Source organism: Salvelinus alpinus, chromosome 23, assembly GCF_045679555.1.
Source record: "Salvelinus alpinus chromosome 23, SLU_Salpinus.1, whole genome shotgun sequence".
Taxonomy (NCBI): Eukaryota; Metazoa; Chordata; class Actinopteri; order Salmoniformes; family Salmonidae; genus Salvelinus; species Salvelinus alpinus.
In genome coordinates, this window is record NC_092108.1 from 26,404,330 (window position 1) to 26,422,601 (window position 18,272).

Here is an 18,272-nt window from a genome sequence, read left to right on the forward strand (position 1 = left end):
CTAAATTGTTTCAAATATTGGACGGATTTAATCATTTGCAATTATGTCTACTTATGATAAGGTAAAAGGTTTATGTTATTGTCTCCATATGATATGGTAAATATATCTAATGCAAAAAAAACATTACATTTAAATGGTATTAATATTAATTAGCATATATTTCCATTAATTCTCATATATTACCATTAATTCCCACCACTGAGTATTTTCCAAAATGTTCAACCCTAACATGTTATTTTGCTTTTCTTTGACAAAAATGTCCCTCTTTCAGCTTGGGGGATTTCTTCTTTATCTGAAGATGATGCATCATGCTCTGGGTTGTATTCTTCCCCATCTACTTCTTCAGATACCTCCTCTTCTTCTAAATCATTGTTCTCTTGTTCCTCCTGGACATCTGAAAAGAATCTGATCTACGACCTGCTGGGCACTGAAACGTGCACTCATGGCTTCAGCAAAGAGAGAACTGGGGGGACTGTCATCTGCAGCACCTTTATAGCCTATGACAGCATTCCCCATTAGTAAACAATGCTTTCAAGAAATGTTTATTTTGTCATCATTTTTGTATATTTTGTCAGATTTTTTAACATTTTGTCTGTGAACTTGAGTCATGTGTGAGGTCATGGAGGGAAGATGCTGCACATGCACAAGAAAGTTTTAGTTTAGTCGGAGTTCAATCAGTAGCACACAATCTCAATTTTGGGGTGTGTAAATGATTTTATACATGCCGGGTCAAAAATTACCCTAAGACAATCTTTGTTCCCTGGTGGTGTACAGTTTTCATGGAAATATGAACAAAGGCGATGTTTCACTTTTTCTAATGTTGGGGTCATTCTAGGAAAGTTCATCAAATTTCAAGTACAAATATATAATTTAGGAGGTTTTCTCTGCTGTTAAACATAGTGGCGGGTCATTTTTGACTCTTAAGACAACAGAAGGGTTAAGCTTTCCAAGTCAAAAAAATATTTGGGGTTCTCTCGTTCTTCCATCCACTTTCTTCTTGATCTCACGAAGGCTCCTTTTGCTTTGACCTCATATATCCTATCCAATTCCAATTGCAGTTTTAATGATGTGCTCTTGTCTTGATGACTCAAGTCCTATTGTCCATAGATGGTAACAATGTCTTTGATTATATTCTCCTTAAGTCTTTTGATCTAAGCAACCTCCTTTCCTAATTTAATGGCCAACATTCTGGCTTGTGATCTTGTACTTCATGAATTCCCAGTATATATCATATGACTTCAGTAAATTTGCCGTATTCCAGCATTCAGTTATAATGGATTTAGCTGCACTCTTGAACTGTTTATCAGCCAGAAGTGTTCTGTTAAACTTCCAGTAACTTAAATTTTTTCGACCATCTGTAGATGCTGTGAGGTTGATTGTAAGGAAGATGTCTTCATACTCTGTGAAAACAGAAGTTTCAATAGAGACATTTACAACTTGTTTCTTCAACACTCTGGATATTAACCAAAAATTAGAATCTTAAATGCTTGGACATATCTTTACAACACCACGTAAATTGCTCTTTTGTTAGGGTTTCTAAAGCGCCATATTAAAAATTACCAAATCCCAGAGGGAGGGATTATTCATTCTTGTAGCTTGTGGAGGCAAGCATCCCATTGAGGATACCCAATCAAATTCCAATCGTCTCCAAAAATCAGATTGGCATTCACAAATGTATCTAAAAGTATATTGATTTCCTCCTCAAAATCCTGAAATAGGTCTTTGTTTTTTTAACTATTATCTATAGCAGAAATGTTTCCCAAAATGAAAAGCCCACCATGTTACCATGGACATTATTGCAACACAGTAGAGGGGTTGCAGTTGCATCACAAATCACCTAACAACCACACCAGGTGCCATGTTGGAAGACAAGTCTGGTGGAACTTTGTTGCCCTGTGTCCTCCAATTGTTCACATGGCTGGCTGCTTTTTGCTACCACAGAAAATATTGCACATTATTTAATCTTTCTAAGGACCCAGAAAACGGAAGCAGTGGGAGAACCTATTCAAGTAAGTAAAAATAAAAAATAAAAACAATGTATTATTAGCTAGCTAACTTTAGCTACATACTGTATAGCTAGCTAAGTGAATTAAATAGCTAACTTCATATTAGCTCGCTAGCTATCTTGATGTATTTATCAGTGTAAATTAAAAACACAAACCTGGTAGCTAAGTAGATAGCTAGCTAACAGCAATGGCATGGAAGAGGGTGAAAGGTTTACCAGCTCCAGCTGTCAGAGAACCGAGAGAGTAGGCTACTCTGGATAAGGCAGTCACGTTTGAAAATATTCTCCAGTTCTTGCCTGACAACCAGACTGTGGTACCTCTGGGTCACAGTCTGAGATTAAAGCAATACATTTGTTTGGGAAAATGCCCTCTCGCATGCTCTACAAGCCAGAATGTTGAATGAAATTATATTTTAATTAACTTACTTTACCGGTTGGTCTTTTTGCATGTAGGAATGTGAGACAATATATCCACTGTATTAAAATAAACTTTTCAAAGTGCTGGTAGTGCGTTCAGATTTCTATCACCTGAAGCATGTGCACAACATGAAAACACATGCATGCCACACACATGCTTGCCGAGCTAGGGCAAGTGTTTACATGATTCTGTGCATGCTTCAGGTGATAGACTAAACTTCCTGATCAAAATGCTCTTTTATGCCCAAAGTAGAATGAAATGAAATTCAACGTCAGGTTTCCAGGGTACTCCAGTCCCTAGTGAGCAAAACTATGAGGACAGAAAGATATAGCAACATACAGTACCAGTCAAAAGTTTGGACACCTACAGTACTCATTCAAAGGTTTTTCCTTATGTGTACTATTTTCTACATTGTAGAATAATAGTGAAGACATCAAAACTATGAAATAACACATATGGAATCATGTAGTAACCAAAAAAAGTGTTAAACAAATCAAAATGTATTTTATATTTGAGATTCTTCAAAGTAGCCACCCTTTGCCTTGATGACAGCACACTCTTGGCATTCTCTCAACCAGCTCCACCTGGAATGCTTTTCCAACAGTCTTTGAGGAGTTCCCACATGTGCTGAGCAATTGTTGGCTGCTTGTCCTTCACTCTGCGGTCCAGCTCATCCCAAAACATCTCAATTGGGTTGAGGTCGGGTGATTGTGGAGGACAGGTCATCTGATGCAGCACACTTTTTTTGTTCACCTGGAATTATGCATTAGTAATAATAGCCTACTTATTATTAAAATATCCCATGTGTTTACCAGTCAAATTTCCAGGGTTAAAAGTTCCAAGCCTTTTATATTCATTCTATTTCTATGCTTCTTAGATTCCTGCAAACAAGCCATTGTCCACCAGACAACCATGTGACATTCAGGAAATCTGGAACAAACAGTAAAATCTTCACTGTAGGATTCCAATTCAAACCTGATTCTTTGTTTTACACATCCAGCAGAAAGGAGCGACATGTGGCTAAGCAGTGTGCTGTGATCAAGGTAGGTATCAGTGATGTGATCAGGAGACATGCAGAGGGATTATTGATCTCTAATGACTTCATCTCTTTCTCTCTCTCTGTATCTGTTTGTCTGTCAAACTCTGTATCTCTGTGTATCTTGTCTGTCTGCTATATGAGGTTTCACAGGTCTCCTGCGTCAGATCAGGAAGTAAGCAAGAGGAAGTAAACAAGAGGAAAGTGATTTTTGCTTTTGGGGGAAGATTTGTTATCATCAAAATACATTTAGCAACTGTGTAGAAGTTGTTTTCTACTATTTAATAGTATAGCAGTAGCAGTGGTTTGGCAAAATTGTATAGTTGTATGCACATCTTGCCCATGGATGTATCTTTCCTTAGATGTTTTGAGTGTCCTGCTCATTAGTACAGATCAGGCACTCACCTTGGCTTTGAACTAGTTGCCTTGGAAACACCTCAATTTACATCTTCTAAAAAATAAATAAATTGACTATTCAAAAATAAAATATTATTTAACTTGACATATCATAAAGCATTCACTCGTATATTGTGTTGGTTTTCAATCAATGCAATACATTGTGTATCTCTTCATAATAAAAGATAAGTGTTGGAATATTTAAATCCATTAGAATTCATTCACTTCTTGACAGCTACCCTTTTGATTTGAACGAAACCTTCCATACATATTTGCCCATTGTAGAAGTGCTCAGAAAGTGACTTTTTGGACATGAATGCCAAAACATTCAAGAGAATAATGTCAAAGTGGAATTATGTTTTTCGAAAGTTTTACAGATGAATTAAAATAAAAAGCGAAAATGTCTTGAGTCAATAAGTATTCAACCCCTTTGTTATGGCAAGCCTAAATATACTGAACATAATAAATATACACGTAACATGCAACAATTTCTAAGATTTTACTGAGAGTTACAGTTCATATAAGGAAATCAGTCAATTGAAATAAATGTAATAGGTCCTAATCAATGGGTTTCACATGACTGGGCATGAGTGCAGCCATGGGTGGGCCTGGGAGGGAAGAGGCCCACCCACATGGCAGCCAGTCCCAGCCGCTGGGGTGCCAGGCCTAGCCAATCAGAATGAGTTTTTCCCCACAAAAGAGCTTAATTACAGAAATAAATACTCCTCAGCACTAAAGTAATACTGCAAAAATGTGGCAAAGCAATTCACTTTTGTCCTGAATACAAAGTGGTATGTTTGGGGCAAATCCAATACAACACATCACTGAGTACCAGTCTCATAGTGGTGGCTGCATCATGTTATGGGGAGGAGGAGGAGGACGCAGAGCAGCTCAAACACGTGATGGAGCAGCAGGGTGTAGTGCAGAAACAGCTGGAGCAGGTACTTAATGTCACTTTCTTCATCAGTACTATACCACTGTCTTACCCTAACACTAGGCTATGCCCTCAATTCAACCCTCAAACTGCCCTTGCTTGGAACTAAGTTTTGAGACCAGACCAAAATGTAGACTTTTTTTCCTTCAGTTGACCAAACATCCTTTCAAGGCTCCTTGTAATTGTCCTAATTATGTATTGAATTATGTCAATACAAATGTTGAATTGTTATTGTCTGTCTTGCTAGCTGTTTGTCCAAGTTCTTATGTAATATATATTTTTGGTTCTTGTCCTTTCAGATCCGGAAGCAGCAGAAAGAGCATGCTGACCTGATCGAGGAGTATGGTGTGAAGCAGCAGCAGGGTGGCAGTGTCATGCCTCCCACTGTGATGCCAGCAGCAGTGCCAGGGATGCCACCAATACAAGGCGGCCCTGCCGGCATTGTACCAAGTGGGCCTCCAATGAACCACCCATCTATGAACCACATGGTGCAGCAGGTGCCAATCCATCCAGGCCAGCCAAACGCCCCCCCAACACGAATGCCCATGCCCAACGCACCAGCAGGCTGGCATCCTGGAGCTCCCATGCCCATGGGCAGACCCAATATGCCCCCTCAGGTTCCCATGGGAAACCCAGCTCAGCAGCCTCAACTGCCCATGGGCAACCTGCCTCAGCAGCCCCCACAGATGCCCCAGCAGATGCCTCCCCAAATGCCCCAGCAGATTCCTCCCCAAATGCCCCAGCAGATGCCCATGGAAAACCAGCCTCAGCCTCAACCCAGCGGGGTCAAATCCCCACAGGGCTCTGGTTTGAAGTTTGACGACAACAACCCGTTCAGTGAGGGCTTCCAGGAGAGAGAGCGTCGGGAGAGGCTGAGAGAGCAGCAGGAGAGGCAGAGGGTCCAACTAATGCAGGAAGTAGAACGTCAGCGCGCCATAAAACAACGCATGGAGATGGAACAGCAAGGCATGCTGGGGCCTGACGGGGGGAACATGGTGCCCCTCTCTCAGATGCCGTTCTTCAATGTTGAGCTGCCACAGGACCTCATGCAGAAGTTAGGACCGATGTTCCCCCTGCAGCAGCCCATGCAGCCAGGGATGGGCTCTCCTCCCGGGACCTTCATACAAGGCGGAGACCGGAGGGCCATAATGGGTAACGGGATGATTCCTCAGGACACGGGACCTGGTTTTGGGCCTGATAACATGGTACTACAGGGTAACTTCACCCAGGGTCCACCCAGACCCCGGAGGTTCAGCGGCCCAGGCGTGATGCCACAGATGCCCGGAGAAGGCCCTCCATTTGGGGGCGGCAACTCCACCACGCCCCTGCCTTCCAACTTCCCCGGCTCGGGTCAGTCTCTGATCCAGCTCTACTCCAACATCATCCCGGATGAGAATGGCAAGAAGAAAAGAAACAGGAAGAAGAAGAAAGACAATGACGATGCAGATTCTGTGAAAACGCCGTCCACGCCGCGCTCTGACCTGACTGCCCCTCTGACGCCCTGCCGGTCAGACACATCCTCCACACCCACCAGGAACAACGCTCACCTCTTCGGGGACCAAGACCTTTCCAGGTCCCCCTTACTTGGCTCCTCCACCTCTACCCCCAGCCATAGCCACTCAGAGCTGGAGAGGCAGCTCTCTGGAGGTCTGGGTGGAGGGCTGGGTGGTGTTGGGCAGCCTGTAGGGATGGGTAGCCTCCCATCAGACATCTCCCTAGCCAGGGCCCAAGCTCTGGAGCAGGAGCGCATCCTCAGCAACATCAAGCTGGAGCAGACTGAGAGCACCGAGTGCCATGGACCCAGAGATGGCACCTCCTCGCACATGGGCTCAGGGATGGGCACGGTGAAGGAGGAGGGTGGAGCTGCAGTACAGAGCCCCTCCCACGGCGGGGGAGCAAAAGGGGAATCTGGGGGTAACAACGAGCTCCTCAAACACCTGTTGAAGAACAGGCAGACGCCTCTTAATGGACCAGGGCTTCCCCACCAACGGTCAGACAAGAGCCTGAGGTCTGAGGAAGAGGAGGCGGATGCAGACTGCAAGGCCCTGCTGCTAAGGCAGAGCTCCATGGACAGCAACGGGGTGAGTCGGTCTGGTAGATGAGGCACGGCAGTGGAGGTTGGTGAAGGCTCATTGTAACAGTTGGGATGGAATAAATGCAACGATCCAGTTCCATTCATTACAATGAGTCTATCCTCCGATTTCTCCCTCCACCAGCCTCCATTGAGTCACAGTGACCGCTAGCTTGCTATGTACAGTATATATATATCTATCTGTATTTCATTTTCAATAAATGTGCAAACATTTCTAAAAACATGTTTTCCCTTTGTCATTATGAGGTATTGTGTGTAGATGGGTGAGAAATTTAATTTAATCCATTTTGAATTCAGACTGTATGTAACACAACAAAATGTGGACCAATGACTGGAACGAACTGCAAAAATCACTGAAGTTGGAGACTCATATCTCCCTCACTAGCTTTAAGCACCAGCTGTCAGAGCAGCTCACAGATCACTGCACCTGTGCATAGCCTATCTGTAAACAGCCCATCAAACTACCTCATCCCCATACTGTATTTATTTATTTATCTTGCTCCCCAGTATCTTTGCACCCCAGTATCTCTACTTGCACAGTCATCTTCTGCACATCTACCATTCCAGTGTTTAATTGCTATATTGTAATTACGTCGCCACCATGGCCTATTTATTGCCTTACCTCCCTTATCTTACCTCATTTGCACACACTGTATATAGACTTTTTTTTTCTTTTTTTCCCTACTGTATTATTGACTGTATGTGTGTTTATTCCATGTGTAACTCTGTGTTGTTGTATGTGTCAATCTGCTGTGCTTTATCTTGGCCAGGTCGCAGTTGTAAATGAGAACCTGTTCTCAACTAGCCTACCTGGTTAAATAAAGGTGAAATAAAAATGAATTTAAAAAAGTCAAGGGGTATGAATACTTTCTCAAGGCACTGAATCTAAAAACACGTTAACTTGCATATGCTGTAGCTTATACCCTATTTTGCATTATCTGAGTTTTTTTTGTGCAATCTGTTGGTTGAGACACAACATGTCATGTTTTGGCTGATAAACGTATTTTCACTTTCAAATGGTCAACACATCAGAGAATGTTGACTTGAATGAGAATATATGTTGTTTTAAATAATACCGTCAATCCTACACAGCAAACATTATTTATAGTTTGACAACCCTATTTGTAAGCTTTGAAATAATTTCAAACTCAACTGTTTATCTTTTCCAGTGATGAAGACATGGATGTCTCATGGTATTGTGGGGTGTGCGAAATTTCAAGCACCTCTATCTCCCGAATGTTTTGGCATTCACGTCCAAAATGTCACTTTCTGACCACTTCTTCCATGGACATGGAAGGTTTCGTTCAAATCAAAAGGGATGCTGTCAAAAAGTGATTGAATTAAAATGGATTTACCAATTAAATCTATTAAAAAGCGTTAGGCCAGTAACCGAAACATCGCTGGTTCGAATCCCAGAGCCGACTAAAGAAAGAATTCTGTCGATGTTCCCTTGAGCAAGGTACTGAACCCTAAATGCTCATGTAAGTCACTCTGGATAAGTGCTAAATGACTAAAATGTAAAGAAAAAATAAGTAGAATTAACAAAACTGTGAAAACACATTTAGCAGATTTCAGCATAATAGCTCCCCCCCTCCTTCCTCTCTCCCTAAAAGGTCCCTGTAGGCTAGAGGATTCTATCTCCAGGTTCCTTTAGAAGCGGTGGCCTCTTTCTGGCTCCATTATCTTGTCATTTGAGGAGGATTATGTTCCGTAGCACACACGGTCCAGACTGATGCTAAATAACTGTGACAGCTTACAATAATTGCCAAGCTAATTAGTTGGAACGAGCTCAGCATCACTCTTCTCCCTGACCAGGCCTGGTTTGATGAACATTGTTTGACTAATGCATGCGGTGGAGTTGTGTGTTTTGGGGGGTACTGTGACAGAGCTGGCCTTACTCTGTGCGCTTCAGTGGTTTAAAAGGATATAATTTTTCAAGAATTACAGATATTTATTTAAAAAGCAGGTAAAATTAGCAGCCTTCTTTATCAATCTTCTTCTATGGTACTATGGCTCAAACCTACAGTACTGTGTGCGCTGTGTGTTCGCCTACTGTTCTGGAGAGTGACTTAATTACACTTTGTGACACAAAAAGGAGTGGGAAAAAGAGAAGGGAATATGACCTACTGTACCAACTAACCCTACACCCATTAAAACCTCACCACTATTCCACTACTTTGGCCCTATCTGATCCTACACCTGGCTTCCATTTCTGCTTTACAGTTGATAATCATGGCTAAGAAGCCAACCTTACTGAAGAACATGTTATTCCTTTTACTCTCTATTGGGCTCGGCCTACTCACAGGGAACCTTTTAGAATCCCTCGCCCTGGACCCATCTTCCTCTACTACTCTTTTCACTGCCTCAGCATACGACACCTTCTGTACAACTCTGACCCTGGCAACTTCGACCTACCTTTATCTCACCGGAAACTTCTGATCTCCAGCAACATGGGTAACCGTACAGTTAACACGCACAGCATTTTCCACCAACACTACACATTCCTTTGCATCATGCCCTCCTGCACACATCTCACATCTAGGAATCTCCCTCCTACACACTGCTGCAACATGACCATAAGTTTGGCACCTAAAACACTTTAAAGGGTTCGGGACAAGTTTCAAGTTTATGTACCATGTGCACAGGATACAACAGGTGTAAAACAGTACAGTGAAATTCTCCCCCTTGAGAGATCTATCTCAACAATGCAGTGATAATAATAATATAGATAATAACATACAGTACCAGTCAAAAGTTTGGACACACCTACTCATTCAAGGATTTTTCTTTATGTTTACTATTTCCTACATTGTAGAATAATAGTGAAGCCATCAAAACTATGAAATAACATATGTGGAATCATGTAGTAACCAAAAAAGTGTTCAACAAATCAAAATATATTTTATATTTGAGATTCTTCAAAGTAGCCACCCTTTGCCTTGATGGCAGCTTTGCACACTCTTGGCATTCTCTCAACCAGATTTTGTTGTTGTTGAAGTCTTTGTCAATTTTTCAGCACTTTCTCAGATACCGCCTGGCATGTACATCCTGGATGGCTGGGAACTCGCCCCATTGATGCGCTGGGCCGTCCGCACCACCCTCTGTAGGGCCTTCCTGTTGCGGGCAGTGCAGTTGCCATACCAGATGGTGATTCAACCAGTCAGGATGCTCTCAATGGTGCAGCTGTAAACGTTTTTGAGGATCTGATGGGCCATGCCAAATTGTTTCAGCCTCCTGAGGGAGAAGAGGCATTGTCGTGCCTTCTTCACAACTCTTCTGGTGAGAGAGGACCATGTTAAGTCCTCCGTGATGTGGACATCACTGAACTTGAAGCTCTTGACCCTCTCCACTGCGGCCCCGTCGATGTGGATGGACATATGAACCCCTCCTGTTTGTTGTAGTCCACGATCAGCTCCTTGGTTTTGCTGACATTGAGGGAGAGGTTGTTGTCCTGGCACCACAATGTCAGTCGTCTGACCTCCTCCCTATAGCATGTCTCTTCACTGTTGGTGATCAGACATACCACCCTCGTGTCGTCAGTAAACTTTTTCAGAAAAAAATTCAGTGAGTGGATCAGCTTTAATATTGCGGATAGATTGTTGCTTCCATCAATGTAATTGTCTGCATCATTTCCAATCCCCCAAATATTTTGGGGTAAATACACACATATATATATATATATATACAGTGGGGAGAACAAGTATTTGATACACTGCCGATTTTGCAAGTTTTCCTACTTACAAAGCATGTAGAGGTCTGTAATTTTTATCATAGGTACACTTCAACTGTGAGAGACGGAATCTAAAACAAAAATCCAGAAAATCACATTGTATGATTTTTAAGTAATTAATTTGCATTTTATTGCATGACATAAGTATTTGATACATCAGAAAAGCAGAACTTAATATTTGGTACAGAAACCTTTGTGTGCAATTACAGAGATCATACGTTTCCTGTAGTTCTTGACCAGGTTTGCACACACTGCAGCAGGGATTTTGGCCCACTCCTCCATACAGACCTTCTCCAGATCCTTCAGGTTTCGGGGCTGTCGCTGGGCAATACGGACTTTCAGCTCCCTCCAAAGATTTTCTATTGGGTTCAGGTCTGGAGACTGGCTAGGCCACTCCAGGACCTTGAGATGCTTCTTACGGAGCCACTCCTTAGTTGCCCTGGCTGTGTGTTTCGGGTCGTTGTCATGCTGGAAGAACCAGCCACGACCCATCTTCAATGCTCTTACTGAGGGAAGGAGGTTGTTGGCCAAGATCTCGCGATACATGGCCCCATCCATCCTCCCCTCAATACGGTGCAGTCGTCCTGTCCCCTTTGCAGAAAAGCATCCCCAAAGAATGATGTTTCCACCTCCATGCTTCACGGTTGGGATGGTGTTCTTGGGGTTGTACTCATCCTTCTTCTTCCTCCAAACACGGCGAGTGGAGTTTAGACCAAAAAGCTCTATTTTTGTCTCATCAGACCACATGACCTTCTCCCATTCCTCCTCTGGATCATCCAGATGGTCATTGGCAAACTTCAGACGGGCCTGGACATGCGCTGGCTTGAGCAGGGGGATCTTGCGTGCGCTGCAGGATTTTAATCCATGACGGCATGGTGTGTTACTAATGGTTTTCTTTGAGACTGTGGTCCCAGCTCTCTTCAGGTTATTGACCAGGTCCTGCCGTGTAGTTCTGGGCTGATCCCTCACCTTCCTCATGATCATTGATGCCCCACGAGGTGAGATCTTGCATGGAGCCCCAGACCGAGGGTGATTGACCGTCATCTTGAACTTCTTCCATTTTCTAATAATTGCGCCAACAGTTGTTGCCTTCTCACCAAGCTGCTTGCCTATTGTCCTGTAGCCCATCCCAGCCTTGTGCAGGTCTACAATTGTATCCCTGATGTCCTTACACAGCTCTCTGGTCTTGGCCATTGTGGAGAGGTTGGAGTCTGTTTGATTGAGTGTGTGGACAGGTGTCTTTTATACAGGTAACGAGTTCAAACAGGTGCAGTTAATACAGGTAATGAGTGAAGAACAGGAGGGCTTCTTAAAGAAAAACTAACAGGTCTGTGAGAGCCGGAATTCTTACTGGTTGGTAGGTGATCAAATACTTATGTCATGCAATAAATTGCAAATTAATTACTTAAAAATCATACAATGTGATTTTCTGGATTTTTGTTTTAGATTCCGTCTCTTACAGTTGAAGTGTACCTATGATAAAAATTACAGACCTCTACATGCTTTGTAAGTAGGAAAACCTGCAAAATCGGCAGTGTATCAAATACTTGTTCTCCCCACTGTATATCTGTGTACATATACACTAGCGTTCAAAAGTTTGGGGTCACTTAGAAATGTCCTTGTTTTTGAAAGAAAAGCAATTTTTTTTGTCCAGTGATAAAATAACATAAAATTGATCAGAAATACAGTGTAGACATTGTTAATGTTGTAAATGACAATTGTAGCTGTAAACGGCAGATTTTTTTATGGAATATCTACATAGGCGTACAGTGGCCCATTATCAGCAACTATCACTCCTGTGTTCCAATGGCACCTTGTGTTAGCTAGTCCAAGTTTATCATTTTAAAAGACTAATTGATCATTAGAAAACCCTTTTGAAATGATGTTATCACCGCTGAAAACTATTGTTCTGATTGAAGAAGCAATACAACTGGCCATCTTTAGACTAGTTTAGTATCTGGAGTATCAGCATTTGTGGGTTCGATTACAGGCTCAAAATGGCCAGAATTAAATAACTTTCTTCTGAAACTCGTCAGTCTATTCTTGTTCTGAGAAATGAAGGCTATTCCATGTAAGAAATTGCCAAGAAACTGAAGATCTCGATCTGAGCAAGAGGACAAGTACATTAGAGTGTCTAGTTTGAGAAACAGATGCCTCAAAAGTCCTCAACTGGCAGCTTCATTAAATAGTACCCGCAAAACACCAGTCTCAACGTCAACAGTAAAGAGGCAACTCCAGAATGCTGGCCTTCTAGGCAGAGTTTCTTTGTCTAGTGTCTGAGTTCTTTTGCCCATCTTAATCTTATATTTTTATTGGCCAGTCTGAGATATGGATTTTTCTTTGCAACTCTGCCTAAAAGGCCAGCATCCCAGAGTCGCTTTTTCACTGTTGACGGTGCGACTGGTGTTTTGCTGGTACTATTTAATGAAGTTTCATTGCGTGTGCCAGTTTCATTGCATGTGCCATAGAATTGGTACATTGAAAATCTCATCCCAAATATTTTTCAATTTCTAAGGCACAGCTGTCATTTTTTTGTCCTTAAATGAAACAGGTATATCTTTTTATTTATCACAATTTTCTTTAACCATTTTTGGTCTTTAATGCAGTTCCTGACTTTTTCCCTTTTCCACTTTTGTGGTAATGCTGCAATTTATTGATCGTAATTTTGGGTAGAGCAGACATTTCCATGTGTCTGTGTTAGCTGCATGTGTGATATAACTCCATCAGCCCTATTTATGATGTCATTTACAAAGATTATACCTTCTTTTTTTGACATTTATCGAAAAATAAGTATATTTGAGTTGAACCACAATAATTGTTGTATTATTTGTTCTGTCTTTTCAGATGGATTAAACTGAAATTGCAACCAACTTTCTAAGGCTTGATTAAAAAATAACGATACCTTGGAGATTTTTTCATTTTCAAATAACCGAAAGTGAGCAGTTGTAATCTGAATGAAGGGAAAAAGACCATTCTTGAACATGGGGTGAGACATTTTTACTAATTTACTGGAGAACCATTTCGGATTTAAGTATAACTTTTGTATGACTGATGCCTTTAGTGAGAGGTCTAATGTTTTAATATTTTATAATTTCTGCCCTCCGAATTCATCTTTGTTATATAAATAGGCCCTCTTAATTTTGTCTGGCTTGCCATTCCAAATCAAATTTGATCTTTTTTGTACATAAAATTTAAAAAGCAGGTCACTAGGTGTAGGCAAAACCACAAGAAATAGGTAAACTGTCATATGAATCAGGGTGATTTTCCCACAAATAGACAGGTATTTTCCTTTCCATGGTAGCAAGATCTTATATATTTTTGCTAACTTTCTATAAAAATGTATTGGAGTGAAATCATTTCTGTCTTTCGGGATATGTATACCGAGTATGTACACATCTCTGTCAGACACTTTTATTGGTAAACTACACGGTAATGTAAAAGTAATTTTTTTGTGATCCAATATGTAATATAGTACACTTATCATAATTTGGTTTTAATCCAGAGACGTTAGAAAAAGTATCTGGATCCTCTATGAGGCTGTGGAGGGATTCTAATTGGGGTTTTAAAAGAAGACATGAATCATCAGCGTACAATGACACCTTTGTTTATAAGCCATGGATTTCTAATCCCTTAATATTTTTGTTGGATCTAATTTTAACAGCTAACATTTCGATAGCATTAATAAATAGATATGCCGATAGTGGACATCCTTGTTTTACTCCTCTTGACAGTTTAAAACGTTCTGAGATGTAGCCATTATTTCCTATTTTACACCTAGGGTTACTATACGTAACTTTAACCTCTCTTTTGTACGTGAGAAGGTAGCGTCCCACCTCTTCAACAGCCAGTGAAACTGCTGGGCGCCAAATTCGAATACAGAAATACTCATTATAAAAATTCAGAAAACAAAACATATTTTACATAGGTTTAACCCTTTCACACGTACCATCACACGGGTGTGATCGTTCTACAGTGGTCCCTGAAGCGTACGATCACACCCGTGTGATTAGAACACTCATTTAGAACGCTCGTTTAGAACGGCCAGTTTCGAATGACGCAACAATCAGCGTTTGAGCTGGCCACACTTTTTTCAGAAACTAGCCAGTTTCGAATGACGCAACAATCAGCGTTTGAGCTGGCCACACTTTTTCCAGAAACTATTTACACAAACACAGTCCTTACAAAGTTATGTCCAGAATGTGAGCAGTTTATTTTTGGATTCAATGTTCAGATATTCACAGAAGAATATATAGCATAACACAATCATCCTAACCGGAAAAATGTAGGCTACATTTGTCCTAGCGCTGAGGAAAGATTGACCCAACACAAGCAGTCATATTTTCTAACTCTCGGCTGACATAAACTACAATATGAATTAGCTAATAGCAATTACTATGTATAATTAATCACATCACGGGTGAGCACACCATTGATCGAAATAATTAGGTAAAGCACTTTTTAGAAATCGAAAGTAATCCGACGATTAGTTTCAGCGCGCAGCCATGGATTTTTTCCCTCACAGAAACCGAAGATAATAAGAGAAGACGAGATGAGTTTGGTCTGTTTATAGTATGCATGTTGAAGGGGTGTGTCGTCTACCGTCGTTCACATCCCACCATTCATTTCCGGAAGTTCTCAAAAAACGAGTGAACTCTTACTCACCTCATTTTGTTATAACATCTTTGGTCAAACAGACGATTACGTGAACCCAGAATGCATTGAATGTCAACAAACATGACTACACAGCTGGAATTAGCTTAGCTCATCATAATCAGTACAACCTTCAAAAAAGTATTTCACACACATATGTGCCCATTACAATCTGTGCAAGAATCGGAATGCATGATTTGTCCCCTAGATTTGAAAACATGTGAATAAAACCGTAAATACACAAATAATTGCCACACAAAACATTTTCTGATAGTGATTTATTGATACAAGTGGCGCGTGCCGGCAGTCAACCACGTACCCTCTCACTCTAAACCATTCAGTGTTGTTGTTTATGTATGTAGCTAGTGAGATGAGCTGAAGCATTAGCAATGTCTTTCAAAAGGAGACAACAAACAAATGTGGAAATTCTGGAGATTTTTTAAAATTCTGACAATGAGTCTGAGTATGAAAGTCAGGAATCAGATTCTGACAGTGACAGTGAGGAGCTGCCCCCCAACCTTGTAGCCATTGAGAACCCTGAATCTGAATTTCCCTTGTCCACTGACAAAGTCCCAGTTCCCTTTGAAGATGCTGGTGGTGATGGAGGCATACCAACAGTGGATGAAGTACAGGAGTTCTGTGGTAGCTGGAAGGCCACCAGTCATTTCACCCCTCCTGGCCCTGCTGTTTCACCCCTCCTGGCCCTGCTGTTTCACCCCTCCTGGCCCTGGTGTTTGCTTTGATGAGTCCCAGTCTGGAGTGCAACGCCCCTTGCCATTTCCAACTGAGGCAGAGTGCTTCAAGTTGTTTCTGACAGAGGAGCTGGTGGGAGACATAGTAGAGACCAATCGCTATGCCTTGGAGCTACAGGATAAGAGAGAGCCAGGAGTGGGGGACAACCACAATTAGTGAAATGTATACATTCCTGGTGACAGTAAAGACTGCTTTCTAGTTCTGCTGCTATGACTGCATTTCATCAACGCTACTACCATCCTAAATGACCCGTTATACAAAATAAGAAATGTTAACAGCTGGCAGTAAAGTGGCATGACAAACGAGACGTCCATGTCCTCTCCACTGTCCATACAGCAACCATGTCGGCCACAGGGAAGGTGGACCACCTGACGGGAGAGAGAAACAAACCAGACAGAGAAACATGAAACCAGACTGCGTGCTTGACTATTACCTCAAAATGGGGGCAGTGGATACAGCGGACATGATAAACAGCTTTATGGAATGTACTCAGAAAACGACCAAGTGGTATAAGATATTTTTAAATTTTTCCAGGGTAGCATCAAAATACAACATGCCAATAGTTCTGACGCATTTAGCATTGTTTTACAGAACTAATAGAATAATGTAACTAGCTACATAAACACGATTGAATATAACACCATAAAAGGTGAGTAACATGAGTAACGTTACCTCGCGTGTCCGCGGTTATAAGGAATATATACAAATATATTATGCTCCATTCACAGTGAGCTATAGTAGAAACGGTATAACACGACACAATAACGTAATTAGGCACTTACTTTGATAGAAACACAGTCTTGATTTGAAGATGGGTGTCTGGAGTGACGCCTCTAGCACTGAGACGCTGTGCCACTTGGGAGCCAGGGTAGCTTCAAAATACAACACATGCTAATACTTCCCTGACGCAATTAGCATTGTTTTCCAGAGCTAATAGGAGAATGTAGCTAGCTACCTAAGCATTGAGTATAACACCATAAATGTTATGAAATTAGTAACGTTACATCGCGTGTCCGCGGTTATAAGGAATATACACAAAAACATGATGCTACAGTAGAAACGACATAACACGACATGCAGAAACTATTATAACGTAATAAGGCACTTTGATAGAAACGCACACATTTCCAAAGGTATTATTGGTAACGAAAACAACGTTGATTTCGATGCAGGCGACAGGTGGAATAATATGAACACGTGTATGCAGGACGGCAGATGAGTAAATGTCCTGCACAAACAATTGAGAAGTGTTTGGGGAATTTTGTCCGGGTCAGAAATGTCAAAAAAATTAATTTGTCCGCAAAAGTAAAAATGACTACTTTTATGTGAATGAATGAGGCGGAACACACCTCATTTCAAACTGTTATTAGAAAATAAAAAACTTGTTAGAAAATAATTTAAAATTGACAAATAAAAACAGGCTGCGTGCTTTTGTTTGAGGGCAGCGCGGATTAAATGTACTGTTACATAACAAACACATTCTGGAATGGAGAGAACTTTCTAATATCACGTGCATAAAAAAACTCACGCTGGGGCGACCGTTAGAGATATTTGGAACTCACGCATGAAAGGGTTAAAGATTAACTTCTTGTGAATCCAACCACGGTGTCAGATTTAAAAAATGCTTTACGGCGAAAGCATACCTTACGAATATTTGAGAACATAGCCCACTAGACAAATCATTACAAACAGTAACCAGCCAAGTAGAACAGTTACACAAATCAGAAATAGAGATAAAATTAATCCCTTACCTTTGATGATCTTCATATGGTTGCACTCAGCAGACATTCATTTACTCAATAAATGTTCCTTTTGTTCGATAAAGTCTCTTTATATCCAAAAACCTCCGTTTTGTTCGCGTGTTTTCTTCAGTAATCCACAGGCTCAAATGCAGTCAAAACAGGAAGACAAAAAAATTCAAATTGTATCCGTAAAGTTCATAGAAACATGTCAAACGATGTTTATATTCAATTTGTTTTTAGCCTAAATAATCGATAATATTTCAACCGGACGTTATTTTAAAAGGTTAACAAGAAACGCAATCTCTCGGTCTCGCGCATGAAAAAGCACTGTGACACTTTGGGGTCCACTCATTCAGACTGCTCTTACTTCTTCATTTTTCAGAATACAAGCCTGAAACAATTTCTAAAGACTGTTGACATCTAGTGGAAGGCATAGAAACTGCAATTTGAGTCCTAAGTCAATGGATACTGTAATGGCATTGAATAGAAAACTACAAAACCACAAAAAAACTACTT

At 41.2% G+C, this 18,272-nt stretch overlaps 1 protein-coding gene and 1 long non-coding RNA gene across 3 annotated transcripts; one reads left to right on the forward strand and one right to left on the reverse strand.

The window, feature by feature from the left end:
• Positions 1 to 4,730: 4,730 nt before the first annotated feature.
• On the forward strand, positions 4,731 to 7,680 carry LOC139550675 (histone-lysine N-methyltransferase 2C-like). Its single transcript, XM_071361731.1, has 2 exons — positions 4,731 to 4,796; positions 5,089 to 7,680. Exons 1-2 carry the CDS (start codon positions 4,758 to 4,760, stop codon positions 6,889 to 6,891), a joined length of 1,842 nt encoding a protein of 613 aa, XP_071217832.1. The 5' UTR covers positions 4,731 to 4,757; the 3' UTR covers positions 6,892 to 7,680.
• Positions 7,681 to 15,522: 7,842 nt separating this feature from the next.
• On the reverse strand, positions 15,523 to 17,134 carry LOC139550677 (uncharacterized). Of its 2 annotated transcripts, none has more exons than XR_011670107.1 (2): positions 17,120 to 17,134; positions 15,523 to 16,382 (listed from the first exon to the last, which is right to left on the reverse strand). It is a non-coding gene; the product is annotated as an uncharacterized lncRNA (long non-coding RNA). The 2 variants fall into 2 exon arrangements; XR_011670106.1 differs by lacking the exon at positions 17,120 to 17,134 and adding an exon at positions 16,797 to 16,862.
• Between the last annotated feature and the right edge of the window lie 1,138 nt (positions 17,135 to 18,272).

Bases quoted from the DNA above. Each gene is read 5' to 3' on its own strand.
- LOC139550675 (XM_071361731.1), top strand. From the start codon at position 4,758: ATGGAGCAGCAGGGTGTAGTGCAGAAACAGCTGGAGCAG. The intron at 4,797-5,088 runs GTACTTAATGTC...TTGTCCTTTCAG, and splicing joins TGCAGAAACAGCTGGAGCAG to ATCCGGAAGCAGCAGAAAGA.